The sequence below is a fragment of the Lissotriton vulgaris genome, chromosome 10, assembly GCF_964263255.1.
Source record: "Lissotriton vulgaris chromosome 10, aLisVul1.2, whole genome shotgun sequence".
NCBI lineage: Eukaryota > Metazoa > Chordata > Amphibia > Caudata > Salamandridae > Lissotriton > Lissotriton vulgaris.
This window is the reverse complement of record NC_141698.1, coordinates 88,186,174-88,202,087: the sequence shown is the minus strand read 5'-3', so window position 1 is coordinate 88,202,087 and position 15,914 is coordinate 88,186,174. Positions and strand designations below refer to the sequence as shown.

At 47.5% G+C, this 15,914-nt stretch overlaps 1 protein-coding gene across 8 annotated transcripts in view; it reads right to left on the bottom strand.

Moving 5' to 3' along the window:
• The window catches only part of SUN1 (Sad1 and UNC84 domain containing 1), a 316,273-nt gene that overhangs the window by 186,580 nt on the left and 113,779 nt on the right, over nucleotides 1-15,914 (bottom strand). For all 8 annotated transcript variants that reach the window (XM_086940550.1, XM_086940554.1, XM_086940551.1 and 5 more), the window contains exon 4: nucleotides 10,769-10,965. In XM_086940550.1, the coding sequence (XP_086796676.1) occupies nucleotides 10,769-10,965 (197 nt within the window). The remainder of the gene's footprint in view (nucleotides 1-10,768; nucleotides 10,966-15,914) is intronic.

The window sequence follows — 15,914 nt, the reverse complement described above, 5'->3', positions numbered from 1 at the left end:
AAGGCTCAAGGAATTGTTCCTCCTCATCCTGCTCCACGTCCTGAAGTTTTATAAGCAGCTCAGACGGGCTTCTGGCTGCACGGAAAGTGTAATCTTCATAGGATTCCTCTTCCTGAGAATCTAGTAATTTTTCTGGCAATTTCAATGGAGACAGAGTTGTCAAGGATGAACCAAGCTTTTCCAAAATTTAAGCTGTGGTAGACGGTGAAGGCAGAGGTATTGCGGATGGCTTCGATGACCATACTTGCATTTCCGTACAGGTTGACAGTGGGGGCGTCGACGGTGCCACCGTCGACGGTGAAAAACCTGTATCTAACCTTCGTCGACAGTGTATCCGTCGACGGTAACATTGTTGTCGACGATGATTTCGTCGACGGGGTTGTCTTCTTCGTCGACGATGACGTCGTTGATGGAAGCGACTTCTTCGTCGACGAGAATGTCGTCGACGGTATCTTAGTGGCGGGGGGCGGATAATCACTTGGAGGGCTTCCTACCTGTGGGCAGACGCTGCAACATTTGCTCCTGGGTCCCTGACGCTGCAGTCTCGCCGCCGCCGCATTCCAGCTCGCGGCTTGAGACTACAGCTCCCAGGGTGCTTTGCGGCCACTTCCTGCTTCCGGCCACAGCGCGCCCGGAGGCGCTACTTGAACAGGACGCTCCCTCGGTGGAGCGGGGGCGGATAATCACTTGGAGGGCTTCCTACCTGTGGGCAGACGCTGCAACACTTGCTCCTGGGTCCCTGACGCTGCAGTCTCGCCGCCGCCGCATTCCAGCTCGCAGCTTGAGACTACAGCTCCCAGGGTGCTTTGCGGCCACTTCTGCTTCCGGCCACAGCGCGCCCGGAGGCGCTACTTGAACAGGACGCTCCCTCGGTGGAGCGGGGGCGGATAATCACTTGGAGGGCTTCCTACCTGTGGGCAGACGCTGCAACACTTGCTCCTGGGTCCCTGACGCTGCAGTCTCGCCGCCGCCGCATTCCACCTCGCGGCTTGAGACTACAGCTCCCAGGGTGCTTTGCGGCCACTTCCTGCTTCCGGCCACAGCGCGCCCGGAGGCGCTACTTGAACAGGACGCTCCCTCGGTGGAGCGGGGGCGGATAATCACTTGGAGGGCTTCCTACCTGTGGGCAGACGCTGCAACACTTGCTCCTGGGTCCCTGACGCTGCAGTCTCGCCGCCGCCGCATTCCACCTCGCGGCTTGAGACTACAGCTCCCAGGGTGCTTTGCGGCCACTTCTGCTTCCGGCCACAGCGCGCCCGGAGGCGCTACTTGAACAGGACGCTCCCTCGGTGGAGCGGGGGCGGATAATCACTTGGAGGGCTTCCTACCTGTGGGCAGACGCTGCAACACTTGCTCCTGGGTCCCTGACGCTGCAGTCTCGCCGCCGCCGCATTCCACCTCGCGGCTTGAGACTACAGCTCCCAGGGTGCTTTGCGGCCACTTCCTGCTTCCGGCCACAGCGCGCCCGGAGGCGCTACTTGAACAGGACACTCCCGCCGCGTCGCGGGACGCGCGCGGGTGGGCGCCGGGCAAAGGGCGGGCCCTCTGTGGCCCTCAGAGGCCAGAGGAGGACGGGACGGGCCACCCCCTTTGGTCTCCTAATAAGAGGTAAAGCCACTGACTGTCCACCCCATTGACTATCTCATCTGGCCTGACATTGTTCCTATACCAATAAGGGAGTGGTTACATTATATATCACCCTAGTTGAACTCATGCCCTAAGTACTGTTGTTTGTTTGTTCCTCAATCACATTGCTCACCTTAAACAGACCCCCACCAGCATGGATCCTTCTTCCAAAACGTCTAGCACAGTGCCTATTCCCCCTTGGCTAGACGATTTAAACAATATGTGTAATATTAGGTACACCCTTCTTACTTCACCCGATCTGGTATCTACCAGCAGTCCACGAGCTCACTGCGTTAGTTCACAGGGGCTTCTACCGACTTCCGTAGAAGTAAATGCAAAAAGTACAACTCCTGTTAAGGTTACATCTGGTAAAAGGAAACATGAAGGGGTTGGAGAAAGTGGGTCCCAAACCAATACATCAAAACTGGAGAGTGTGTCATCAGATTTAAATCCACCCGTTCACATGGCTCTGTTAACTCCAGAGATGGGCAAAAAACTAGATGACCCAGCATCCTCTCCCCAATTGGTTTTACTGACCATGATTGAACAGTTGATCAAAACTATTATCCACCCTCTGATCGACAAAATCAACATCTTGGGGGACAGACTAACGGGGATTGAGGACATTGTTAAACTCAATCAGGCATACACTGTAACATCTAAGTGTTCACCCCAGGCTGGTCTCCCTAACTTACCCAAACAAACTATGCAAAACTCAGTTTCACCAACACAAGTATCAGTCTCCACTACTGTGTGCCCACTTGACCCTAAAGCACCACCCTCACCTGCCCCAGATCGCAATGTTGAGCCTAGATTAAAAAGAACCAAGACTCCTCGTATTAATCTTCCCCCAGAGGCCGCTCCATTCGTGTCCATCCTGTCGGGGATTCTTCCCCTGCCACATGGAAAATCTGAGAGATCCAGCGATTTGCTAAATAAAGTTCAGTTTTGGCTATCGAAAAATAGGCCCTTACCCCATAACCTTGATGGCAGGATAGTCAGCGTGAGGAGAGTGGGATGTTTGGGTCCCCTTCGAAAAGATATCCGCGGGGATCTGGTACTAATCAGATTTAGGAGTAGTCAAGTTGTCCCCTACCTCCAGTCTTGGCAGCCCCAAGAAGGTGATGGTCCCATAACAACCTGGGACCTACATGACTTCTACCCTAGTGAAACATATACCCCCTTCCGGAAACAAACTGCCGATCACTACACTCAGTTGGGTCACAGATCAGGTCCACCAAATGAGCGCAGTTTCCTCTTTTCTAACCTTTCTCCGCATAGCTTTTTTAAGTATAGCAACTTACCTCATTTTAATCCTCTCACGCCTTATTACAACTGTCAATATTAGGCGGGTGCATACTATGCAAATCTTTATAGACATAATTAACAACTGGGTTAGCTAATTCTACTTAACCTATCGTGATCATGTTGCTTTTAAAATGTATGTTGTTTGCAAAATTATGTTTTTTTTTTTAACTATGCTTTTATGATTTGAAACAAAATCGAATAAAGCTTAATGAACTGGTATCTTAGTCGACGAGGATGTCGTCGACGGTAGGGCTAGCTTAGTCGACGGCAAGATGTTCGTCGACGTTCGAGTCGACGACGGAGTACTCGTCGACGGTGGGGCGTCGACGATAGATGGCACTATCTTCGTCGACGAGATGGGTCGAACTTGGACCTGAACCAACATCGACGGTGAGGAGGCTGTAGACATCACCATAGCTGGTTTTGGTGAGGAGAAAGTCACCGTAGATGTTGAAGAGGAGGCCACATGAAGAGATGGCGACGGTGAAGCTGTATTTGACGTTGAAGTGGTCAAAGGTGCAGCCGGAGGTAAAATTTTCGAGAAGCTGCTTTGGAAGATGCAGATTTTCCAGTTTTCCTTGAGGGAATACTAGGACCAGATTTAACAGGTGGAGAAGCCTTTTTTGAAGTAGAAGGCACGCCAGAATCCTGAGAGGATTGGGCCCCAGGAGAAGCTAACTCAATCTCCGCTTTCCTCTTACTAGAGGATATAGAAGACCCCGAGGCAATGCTCCCTACCTCAGAAACGGGGTTATCTTGGTCCTTTATCTTCTGGAGCCACAGGAGAAGACGACCCTCACTGTCCCGGAGGGTTTTCTGAGGAAAGGTCCGGCAGATTTTACACTCCTTCACCTCATGATCTGGATACAGACAATATATACATTTCTTGTGAGGATCCTCCTTGAACAGCCTCAGCTTTCCACAAGAATCACAAGCCCTAAAAAGGAATTTAGAAGTAGACATCTTGAGAAGGTAAAAAGCAATTAAAGTAAGAAGAAACTGAGCAGAGCTCAGGGAGACTCCCCTCACACGAAGTGCAGTAGAAAATCTGAGAGCCTGAGCCTCTGGGGAGAACATTCTGGTGGGTGCTGTCGCCTGATTGGCTGCAGTTTGGTCTATACAAAATGACTAGGATAGTCAAGAGTGTGGGAGCTTTTGCTCCTGTAGTTTAGGGCTACTTTACTTCCTGGTTGGTTATTACCAAGGTTTTTTGGTTGTTACAGGCATATTATTGCTTTTTTATGTACTGTGGGACTCCCACTCAGACGACGGGGAATGATTCAGGCATGTGAATCTATGAAAGACACCCCAATACTGGAGAACCTGAATTTCCAAGATTCAATGCTGAGGTAGAAAGGCCTTGAATTTCACTGTAATCAGGAAAGCTCCAATGAGGGGAATCCTGTGTGTGTGGCACAGGTGGGGCTTTGGCTCATTGAGGGTAAACTCTAAATATGTCAGGAGTTCAATTACCGTCAGGATATGATCTACAGATGAGGTACTGGAACACATGTATTTACAAGCTCCAAAAGGTTGCCAGTGATCACCTCCATCACGTTCATGAACACCAGAGGAGGGAAGATAAGGCAGAAGGGGAGCACAGAAAATTGGAAGTGTTCCAAGACCACCAGGAACCGCAGATAACGTCTGACTATAGCATGGGTAAATGAAAATACAGGTTTGGACTGTCCTTGGACAAGTGTTCTGGGTCCAAAGCAGAAAGAATCTCTCTCCTAAACTGGTCCCTGCACAATGGCGCCTTTGGACAGTAGGGTACATCTTGCAGCAAGAATGCAGAACGGTCAGCTGATGGTCTCTCCGACAAGGGGAGATTACAGGGTGAGGAGGAAATGAAAGGCAGTGTTTAGCCCCTTCAAATGAGCTGAAAGACCCAGCATAATGATTCTCCAGTCAAGGAAGTAATGATGTATCCTGCTTCCTATAAGTTACGCCTGTACTTGTGAAAGCAAGTTAAAGCACCTTGGCAGCTGCTGCAGCAGAAGAGGTAGAGAAGAGCAACCTCTATTGGTGAAAACAGATTCGGCCACTGCCATGACTTCTGTCCCAAAAGGAGTGGGTTTGCTGCTGCTTCACATGCTGGGAAGGCTTGCATTGTACATAAATCTCCCCCAGAAATAGCCCCTAAACTTACTGTACTGTTGGAGGAACTGGTTGTTAAGAGACAAAAGTCCAGAGGATCACGCTTTGGCTCAAGTTACAAATCCTTCAAGCACCCATTCAGCCTTCTCCCTAAACAATCTAAAGCTATCAAAGGGCATGTTTATAACTGCCAGGTGGACATCCCAGGATAATCTAGTGGATCACATGCAGGTCTGCCTTCGGAGCAACACATTGTGCCTATCTTTACGCCTATACAGTACGTGGATATCAAACCAGCATGCATGGCATACTTCATCAAATCCTGCCCATTATGTATGGTTTGAGCCAGCATGGATTTGCAACCTTTTGGGACGCCCATCAAGATTTTGCTGGCCACATCCCATAAAACATGGGTATACCAGCACTGAATGCAAACCAAATTCCAGGACCCAACTGACCAAGGAGTGTGCTCTTTCCGAACGTATTAATACAGTTAGACTCTCTATTCGGAGGATCAGACATTAGGAAAGACTTGTACCTGTACCACAAAGATTTCAGGCATATGATGTCTTGTAAATACATCACTAAATGACGGGTTGAAGTGCACTCCTTTTACTTGCTGTTTTCAATCTTGAATCTTTTTAAATTGCGTGCATCCCGGAAAAGTGGTCCGCCCATCGGCCACATGAAAGTACAAACCAATATGTCGGGAACTAAGTCACCCCCGATCCGGAAGCACTGTTGCATCGCCAAAAAATGCCACAATTGATTTCCATTCAGTCTTTTTATTCTTGTTATTCAAATCATTTCAATATTTCAGTTCGTTTTAGCACTTGAAATCCATATTTTGTATATACATCTGATGCTGAAGGTATGCCCATCCTGGCCTTTTCCATAAAGCAGGACTCATACAAATTTCATCCTCATTAGTGTGTCTTTCCCAATGCATTTCGGGCATTTTACCTGCCCTTCTTCAGGGGTTCACTACAAATATAAGCAATAACTTTAGACATTATGTTGAAATGTATAAAACACTTCACATCCTAAGCTTGTAACATGCTCAATACATTTATAAACTGCTTCACTTGGCGTTTTCCCTCAATAGTCAACAACACAAGACCTAAATTTAATAAAACCCATTACTTCTCCCTTTATGTCTCACTTAGTTAACCATATTAACACTATGTGGAAATGTCGCCCCACTGCCTGAATTTATAAGTTCAACCCATGCGCATCAAACCAAACGTTATAAAAACGCTCCCGAACCTGTGTTAGCATGTCCTGGACTTATTCCTCCTTTTTTTTTACAAAACCGGATGTCAGCTCTCTCACACCTGCTTCCCTTTTGACTACCTATGAGGTTCCTCCCCCCCTCTCTTCTACGTCATGCTACACTACAGGACCCATAATACGCTATTCAATGATACTGGAATCAACTATCCGTTACGGCTGTGAATGATCAACATATGACAACACCTGCACCAATTTAACCCGCCCTCCCTTGCGATGTTTCCTACTACGCCTGATTTAACTCTACATGAAGCCTAAGATGTACAAAATGCAAACATTTAATAGAATTACAATTTGTTTTTCAAAATTCAAGTCCATATAATAAGCTGCTCCATATCGGAACTTTTTGTAGTAAAGTGCTTAAAACCATCAAAACACAAGCGTCCGTTACGTTTGTTGCACCCGGAGCACTTCAAACTCGCTCCCCCAAGTTGAGGCAAACAAGGTTTTCAAGTGACCATCCATTTCATCAAAGTGAGCCATGTACCCCCTGGGTGCTACTTCAAATTGGGCTATAAAGTTAAATTACTACATGACGGGATGAAGTGCACTCCTTTTGCTTGCTGTTTTCAATCTTGAATCATTTTAAATTGCGTGCGTCCCGGAAAAGTGGTCCGCCCATCGGCTACATGAAAGTACAAACCAATATGTCGGGAACGAAGTCACCCCCGATTCGGAAGCACTGTTGCATCGCCAAAAAATGCCACAATTGATTTCCAGTCAATCTTTTTATTCTTGTTATTCAAATCATTTCAATATTTGTTTGTTTTAGCACTTGAAATCCATATTTTGTATATACATCTGATGCTGACGTTTCCATAAATATTGAAATGATTTGAATAACAAGAATAAAAAGATTGAATGGAAATCAATTGTGGCATTTTTTGGCGATGCAACAGTGCTTCCGGATCGGGGGTGACTTTGTTCCAGACATATTGGTTTGTAATTACATCAGCATCACTGGGGGGTGCTGGCATGTGCCGAGTCCAAACAGGTCGACTGACTGAAAGGCCCGAGAACTACTTGGACCAAATGGCCATATAAGTGTCCTTTACATCATCGCTGAACAACAAAATGTGGCTTAGAAGAAGTTGGACCTGACTCAAGGATTTCAGTTAATAACTATACGTTGGTTTCAATAGTAGGCAATTGTAAATCGAGCATTTCCGCTGCCTTTCACGCAACAAATGTGGCACTCTTTCACTGGTGACCCTGGTAGAGTATCTTGCTCAGTCTCAGGGGCTAGATCCAGCTTGCTACCAACATTTTGGCAACCCAGGTGTAGCCAACCATCAATAATCAGTGTCATGGGGGGAACATACAGCAAACCCAGAACTGCTTCCAAGTAAGACACAAATACAAACAAAAAATGCTTGTGAGCCCAAGGGATTAAAATAAGCAAAAAGCCCCCACAAACAGACAATAGTTTACCTTAATCTTTCAAAGAAGTACAATTTTGGTAAGATGCTGGCATGGACTGGGTCCAGAGGATGATTGAATACACTTGATTTCAGGTGACTGGATATTTGGAGGCAAGCAGGTCGACCTTCCCTTGCGGATACAGAGGATTCCCAGCTGCTTGAGTGTCAATACAACTTTTGCCAGTTATTCACTGAATTTTGCACTTCTCTGCCTAATCCGGACCACTGCTGGAATTCCCAGCCAAACCCACCCTCCTGCCAAAACCCGCTCACCTTGAATCAAGGGTGAACTGTGATCCTATATACCAGGTCACAGCTGACTGTGGTAGCAGAGCAAGCAGTTACAGGCTTCTCAGGAGGTTAATGTGGGGGTACTAAAGCATCAATATCAACCCCCAGCACCTAAATAAGATAAATGTCCAACCCAAGGATTCTCTTTGTTGAAAAGACAAGTACTTTATTACACAGTAAACACAGACTTCCACTACACGTTCAATAGTGCACAAATTCCCGATTCAGGTGCCTCTACCGACTAAGTCAATCACCCCAACAACAGCCCATCTGTGGGTGCCCCCCCCCCACCCCACCACCACTCAGGTTCAGACTTTGAGGTAAGCATTATTGGGGTAGCTCCTAACCCACATCCCCTCTTTGTGTCTTACCATTTCGCCCTCCTTCAGCATCTTACCAGTAGGAGGAGTATTTCAGTCGGCACAGTAGTCTTCCGGGAAGCTGCATGGCAGCTCACCACGCAGTACGCCCATGGATTTCAGTTAAGGAGCAGAGGCTTCCAACAGTGGCCCTCTTCCTGGTGACTGCTTTAGAGCACAACTCACTCAGACATTCCTATGGGTACCAGACACATGACACAGCTCTCTTCAACACTCTGGGGAGTACTTGGTTCTTCTTGAGCACAACGGCCACACGTCCAAAAGTTATTTTTCTACAGTGAAAACAGATGACAGGTGAAATGTTTGGCACACAGATCCTCACTGTGACAACCTTGATTTTTCATGAGGTACCCCAGTGACACCCTTTAGGTCACTTGGACTTTCGTACTGGTCCTGACACAATGGCACACTTTGGCAGTGTCCCGGTCATCCACTCAACTTGTGGCTCATGTGCCGCATCAGCAGATGCTTATCCTGGCATCATCAGGCCTACCACTCAAGGACACTGCTCCAGGTGCTTTGGTAGCTACAATGGAGATATGTGACGAATATCACACTGCAGGTCTGGCAGTACAGTGATTTTCTGTGGCACCCTTGCTTAGGCAGTCTGTCAGACAAACCCTATGCATGGGTCAACTACAGCATCCCTGTCTGGGCACCCAGGACACTAAAGTAATTCCTCCTTCATTATGGACTATAGGCGAAGTTCCCTTGCCTCTGGGGAGTTGGCCGTCAGGGACACCAATCCTGGACTGTTTAGTAGTCCCTGAGTATACTCTGTGGAGTACCCCCATTTTCAGTAAGAGAGGCCATAACAACTAACACAGATGGGCGCTGGACTGCCATCTTTATACCGGTTTCATACACGGAGGATGTTTTTTCCAGGTCTGCTTCCTTAAAACCGGTTAGGGTTCGTTTTTTTTTTTGTGTGTCCTGGCCAAGCCACCTTCCAGAGATAACCTTTTTCTGCAATGCTGCTCAGCGCAGCAGGACATACTCCAGGTGGAGAGCCCAGCATAGAAATATAAAGAGTTGTGAGCAGGATGCACTCCAGTATTTACAACTCCTCCTCAAAGAGATTAGGAACAGAGACCAGAATCTGTCCCCCTTCAAAAGGACTCCTTGCACTAACAAAAGGTAACGCTGGCCTCAGCCTGAAGCACCATGCCACCTACCAAACAGCAGCTTCAGTTACGTCATTTACATCCAAATGTATCAGAAAGGGCCCTGGAACTTCTAAATAAAGTCTGCCTCCTATTTATCACTACAGCATCTGATGTTTCCCCATCTAGGCGAGGCCAGCAAAACACACGTTTGGGGAAAGCAACCTCTCTTCAATCAGGTCTCCTCGTCAAGGCTGTGGGCTTCCTAAAATGGAACCCGCAGACCTCTATCACTTGTGCAGGGCATGCTATCAATCCATGCACAAGCACATGTAAAATGCATGGGATGCCGGCATTCAGGATTCCCGTATCCTCAGCAGTAGTGGAATTTTAAAAGAATGAGCCTGCAAGCATGCATTCAGGTCTCGCAGGTAAAAAGGCCTGACACTAGAAATCATCAACTACGGTAGGCTGCCAGCACCATGTGGCACACATGAAACCTGCAACAGGGATGGTAGTCCTCTGTCACTATAAGGTTGCGCCCCTCCAGATTCAGGATAAGGTCCACAACTTATTGTCAAAGACAGGCCCTGGTTCAACGTGAGCACACAGGATTAGTATGTGCGTTGACCAAAAATCAAAAACAGGATCACAGGTACATGCCGTTTGGGCACCCAGGAACATTACAGTTCCAACAATGTCATTCTGCTGCGGGCCAATAAATATAGTGCAAACATGCCCCTTTCTCGCACTGTCAGCAAAAACTGGCCGGTTATTAATAACAGCTGAAACACAGTTTGGTCAGGCTTGGTCACAAAACCACTCTGCTCAATGAGATTCTTGGTATGGATGCACACAATGACTGTGCACTGGGTATCAAAGCCATATCAGAATGTGGATTTATGGAAAGTATTTGACAAATGAGAGGAGCAATCTGGCTGCTATGATTCTACTTAAGTAAGGGAGCGGAAGAGATGGGGGAGGTAAGAAGTAATGAAAATTACATGTTTTAGCTGTAGTACGCTGTGAAGAGCCAAACCAGAAGTTGAAATACTGGAGTATATGGTGTAGTAAATCAAACCAGGTTAAGAATAAGCAGATGCTGTACAACGATTAACAAGTCATCAAATACTGGCACTCAAAAGTAGAGAAAAGCAAGAGAGCTACAGATGTTACACTGTAATGCGTTGAACTACAAAAGAGTAATCACAAATCAAAGCAGTCTTACAATAGAGCATGCACTGCTTACCCCATAAATGGTCCACTTCAGTCTGCTCACTGATCAATGTCTCATCCAGTACAGTAGATACTATCGAAGTGTCACTGATGTGGCTGTTAAAACTACTGTGTCCAATGGACATGGATGTAATTGATGCACTTTTCCGTGGAGTGTGATGTATTGCAACAGCGGACTGTTTGTTGATACTTCGACTTTGCTTTGCAGTTCTAAAGAACAAAAAAGGTGCAATTAAATATCCTTCTAAAAAATCCCCAAGTCCTCTCTAAAATCAAAGAACTGGTACACTAAATCTCAAATTCTAAAAATAACAATGAAAATCAGCATACTGAAAGGAAGGAAAGGGAAAAAGTGACTTCGCTCATGAATTTCAATTACACACATAAAATACTCCACAAAACTTGCAGTGGCCTAAAGTATCAAAACTGGGGTCAATCTAAAATAGTGCTCAGTGAAGACCAAGTAGGCGTTCAGTTAAAAAATAAAACAAAAAAAACTGATCAATGATCACCAGTATGTTCACCCAACCCTAAGCTGATGAACTCCAGGTCCTCAGATCCAAGAGGAAGGACCCAGCACAAATGAACAGCTACATCATGAAATTAACTTTCATATTCTTACTATTAATCTCTTATTTGCAACATGCAATACCAGACTAACAAGGTAGCAATGTCAGAAGACGAAATAAAGCCCAAATCAAGATTCAACATAAGATGCTGTGCAAAATAAAGCAAAAACCACAGTTGGACAGAATGCAGAACAAGGTCATACATTCACCCAAGTACAGAGATCTGGGCCTCAATCCATCGTTTTTTTGCACTCCACACCACCCCAGGTCAGACATGGCCATATGCAAATCAGTCTGACCCTGTGCCTCATGGGAACAGTCCAGCCCGAACTGCCAAGCCATGCCTTCCTTGGACCGGAAACAAGCTTCCGAGGACCAAAAACCACAGTTGATGGACAGAATGCAGAATGTATGAATGCATGACATTGTTCTTGTCATGCCAAGCAAGCCGGGCTGAAGACGGCTGGAATGCCAGAAACCGGTCCTCAGAACCTTGTTTCCGGTCCAGGGAAGGCAAGGCTTGGCAATTCGGGCTGGACTGTTCCCATGAGGCACAGGGTCAGACTGATTTGCATATGGCCATGTCCGACCTGGGGTGGTGTGGAGTGAAAAAAAACGATGGATTTAGGCCCAGATCTCTGTACTGGGGTGAATGTATAACATTGTTCTGCATTCTGTCCATCAACTGTGGTTTTTGCATTTGTCACCCCGAGTGGGATGGGTATGCTCAAACGTGAGTCCCATGCTCTCCACACCACTGGATTCAAGCAAGCCGGGCTGAAGACAGCTGGAATGCCAGAAACCGGTCCTCGGAAGCTTGTTTTCGGTCCAGGGAAGGCATGGCTTGGCAGTTCGGGCTGGACTGTTCCCATGAGGCACAGGGTCAGACTGATTTGCATATGGCCATGTCCGACCTGGGGTGGTGTGGAGTGCAAAAAAACGATGGATTTAGGCCCAGATCTCTGTACTGGGGTAAATGTATGACATGGTTCTGCATTCTGTCGATCAACTGTGGTTTTTGCATGTGCAAAAAAAGCAGCACACAAGTTTCAAAGTCACTAATGGGGAAATTCTGCATGCCAATGGAAAATGTAAGGGCCTTACTAAAACAGAACTGGGGAGAAAGTAAGCAGGGAATACTCAGGAGTTCGCCTCAGAAAAAAATCAGAGAATAAAGGCAAGAATTTCCTCTAGCATTTTCTCCAACTCATCTGCTACTAAATGTGAGAAAAAAGCAGCAGTCCTCCTCCAGTGATGAAGTACCATTGAGACCCACAGAAGCCTATACCATCTGGGATTAAATTAAGGGGATGGAAGTGGAATGGCCGATAAAGTTATTCAGTAAGGCAGGTGAACTTCCATGGGATCAATGAATGCGCACAGAAGCAGGACTAGGGCACACATATGTGGCAGCCCCACAGAACAATTCCTAAAGCACTCTGAATGTGTCAGTGAACCAAAGAATGAAGTCCTACACCGAGGAAGAAAAATGACATGCTTGTGTATATGGTGGGGGTTACATAAGAAACGTAAATAACCCCATTACAAGGGAGAAGGCAAAGTGCTCATAGTTGACACGCAGTCTCAAACAGTGGAGAGTAGGAGATGAAGACAGGGTGAGCAAAGCTAACAACCTAAACGATGTAGGCTAGAAGGATTCCCAAATTGCATAATCACAGGCCCACATTTAAAAGAAGCACATGGTGCCAGGATGCTTACAGGACCATATTGATAAATTATGGGGCAAAGGAGGAATGTGAACAGAGTCCTGGGGTAGCTAAGCGTAGGTGGTCCCAGGGCTGGGTGGATGAGAACCAACACCTACTAGAGTGGTAGCCAAGACAAAAAAAGCATTGCTTGAAGGTGACTGCTGAGCAGGCTAATTGAATTTAGGATATGGGGCTGTGGGTCAGAGCACTACTTTAATATTGAAGTGGCGTCTAGAAGGAATAAAGGTAGGGACGGATCTGGGGACAATCAGAAGGTTTAAGATATGTTCAGTGAGTAATTGGAGTATACATTTCTTATTCTTCCAACTGGATATGAATATTTTGAATCAACATCCAAATGCATGTGACTTCCTCAGGTATTAAAACATATTCCAACAGGAAACCATCAATGGCATAATGGACCTCAGAGTTACTGTATTAAGGCTTGGGGAAAAAACCACATGCAAAATTAGTTCCCGATTTCTAAAGACATTTTAGAAAACATTTAACTATCAGTTTACAAAACAAAATCTCACTGCAAAAGAGGATATTTTAGATACAGTTCAATTCTCGCTATCATTCTGTTGAATGAGCCCTAACAAAGAAGATTTTTGCCTGTGGTGAAAGCAATGAGCACCAAGGACGAACTGATGAGGCTTGCAACTGAAACAAGCATTTACAATGCAACGGTTTCGCCTTTGGAAAGGTTAGAGCTATTGGCATTGTAAATGACAAAATTTGTATTTATGTGTTGGTTCTGAAAACAGATAAATAAATGGCATTGTCATTTACATTGCCAATAGCATAATCTCTCGCAAATGTGAGACCTATTGTACCCTTCGTACGAGCTCAGCAGACAGCAATTACTACCACACACACACACCCAGAGCCACACACACACACACACACCCAGAGCCACACACACACACACACACACCCACACCCAGAGCCACACACACACACACACACACACACCCAGAGGCAGGCACACACACACACCCAGAGGCACACACACACACCCAGAGGCACACACACACACCCAGAGGCACACACACACACACACACACACACACACACACACAGGCACACACACACACCCAGAGCCCCCCCCACACACACCCACCCACACCCAGAGCCACACACACACACACCCAGAGCCACACCCACACACACCCACCCACACCCAGAGCCACACACACACACCCACCCACACCCAGAGCCCCCCACACACACACCCAGAGCCCCCCACACACACACACACCCAGAGCCCCCCACACACACACCCAGAGCCCCCCACACACACACCCAGAGCCCCCACACACACACCCAGAGCCCCCCACACACGCCCACACACCCAGAGCCACACACACACAGAGCGCCACACACACACACACCCAGAGCCACACACACACACACACAGAGCGCCACACACACACACACCCAGAGCCACACACACACACACCCAGAGCCACACACACACACACCCAGAGCCACACACACACACACACACACACACCCCCAGAGCCACACACACACACACACACACACACACAGTCTCAAAACCACCACAACTCAACATATGTAAAAATATGAATAAGGCCGAATTCACACAAAAAAATTAAATGTCAAAATGTTCAAAGTGGTGCAACATGAGATGGCCAGTGCCATTAGCTTATTTATAGTGACTATGCAGTCAGAGAAAGTAGAGTAAACGCCAATCTCGATTTTACAAGTATAAGCAACAATTTGACAGAAGATATACCCTGACATTTGAGCCAAGTCTTTGAACGCATTGAAAACTCGATTCAAAAAAACAAATGCTAAAGGCATCTCTCTCCCCTGAACTCCATCTGCAGTCTACTCCAAATCCAGCTACCCGTGTCCACCCTGGTCCTCTGTTGGAGTCTCTCACCGACCCTTCCCCAACCCCTCGCGCCTTCATTATTCTTCCCGGGGTCTTGCAGCACTCTCCTAGGACCTCTCACTACTCTCCACCCCCTTCTGAACTGTCTTCTCTGGGCGCCTCTACTCCTACATTCCTGGGCCTCAAGGCGCACTAGACAGGACCTAAAGTCTCCGCGAGCACTGCTGCACTCTCTCCTGCAACCTTCACTCTCCCAAACGCTGCTGCACTCCCTCCTGGGACCTTCATTCTTCCCCATGGCCTTGCTGCACACTCGCCGGGGCTCGCGGGCACTCTGCACCGGGACCCATGCTCTCTCCCCAGACCTTCACTCTCCCCCATGGCCTGGCTGCACACTCCCGAGGCTCGCGACGCTCTATTCCAGGACCCGGCGCTCTCGACAGCCAGCAGGGTACGGATCCCTAAATTCTCCGGGACACAGCGAACGGGCCCCGCTCTGCTTTTCACTGTCTCTAATGCACTGTTTCTAATTACCCATAAATTAGGTTCAGGTTTTCGGCTCTGCGGCCAGAAATGCTTTGTGAAAAAGCTTCAGACATTTGGCTTAATCTAACCGTTGCTTTCCATCCGTTTCTGTGCACAAGACCCGGGCTCAAAGCGCCACTGCTGAGGCCGTTGCAGCGGGCCAGGGGGGTGCAGAGGCGCAACTAGAGCTAAATTTGGGGGGGCTAAGAAAAAATTTCGGGGGGGGCTGAACCTTTAATCAGTAGGCAGAGTGGAGCTGCAGGGCCTCCAACAAGGGGGGAAACAGCAAGGCCTAATTAGCATTCAAATGGTCTTTTAAAGACCTGTGAAACCTTCGGGTGCGGCTGTGTGTGTGCCCGGGATCTGTCTCATCCCGGGCTGCCACACACGACGGGGGCGGGGGCTGAAGCCCGGTGAGTCCAATGGGTGTTGCGCCCCTGAGGGGGTGCACGGCTTTCTTGACACTCTGCAAGGCAGTAGAGGTCCTATGCA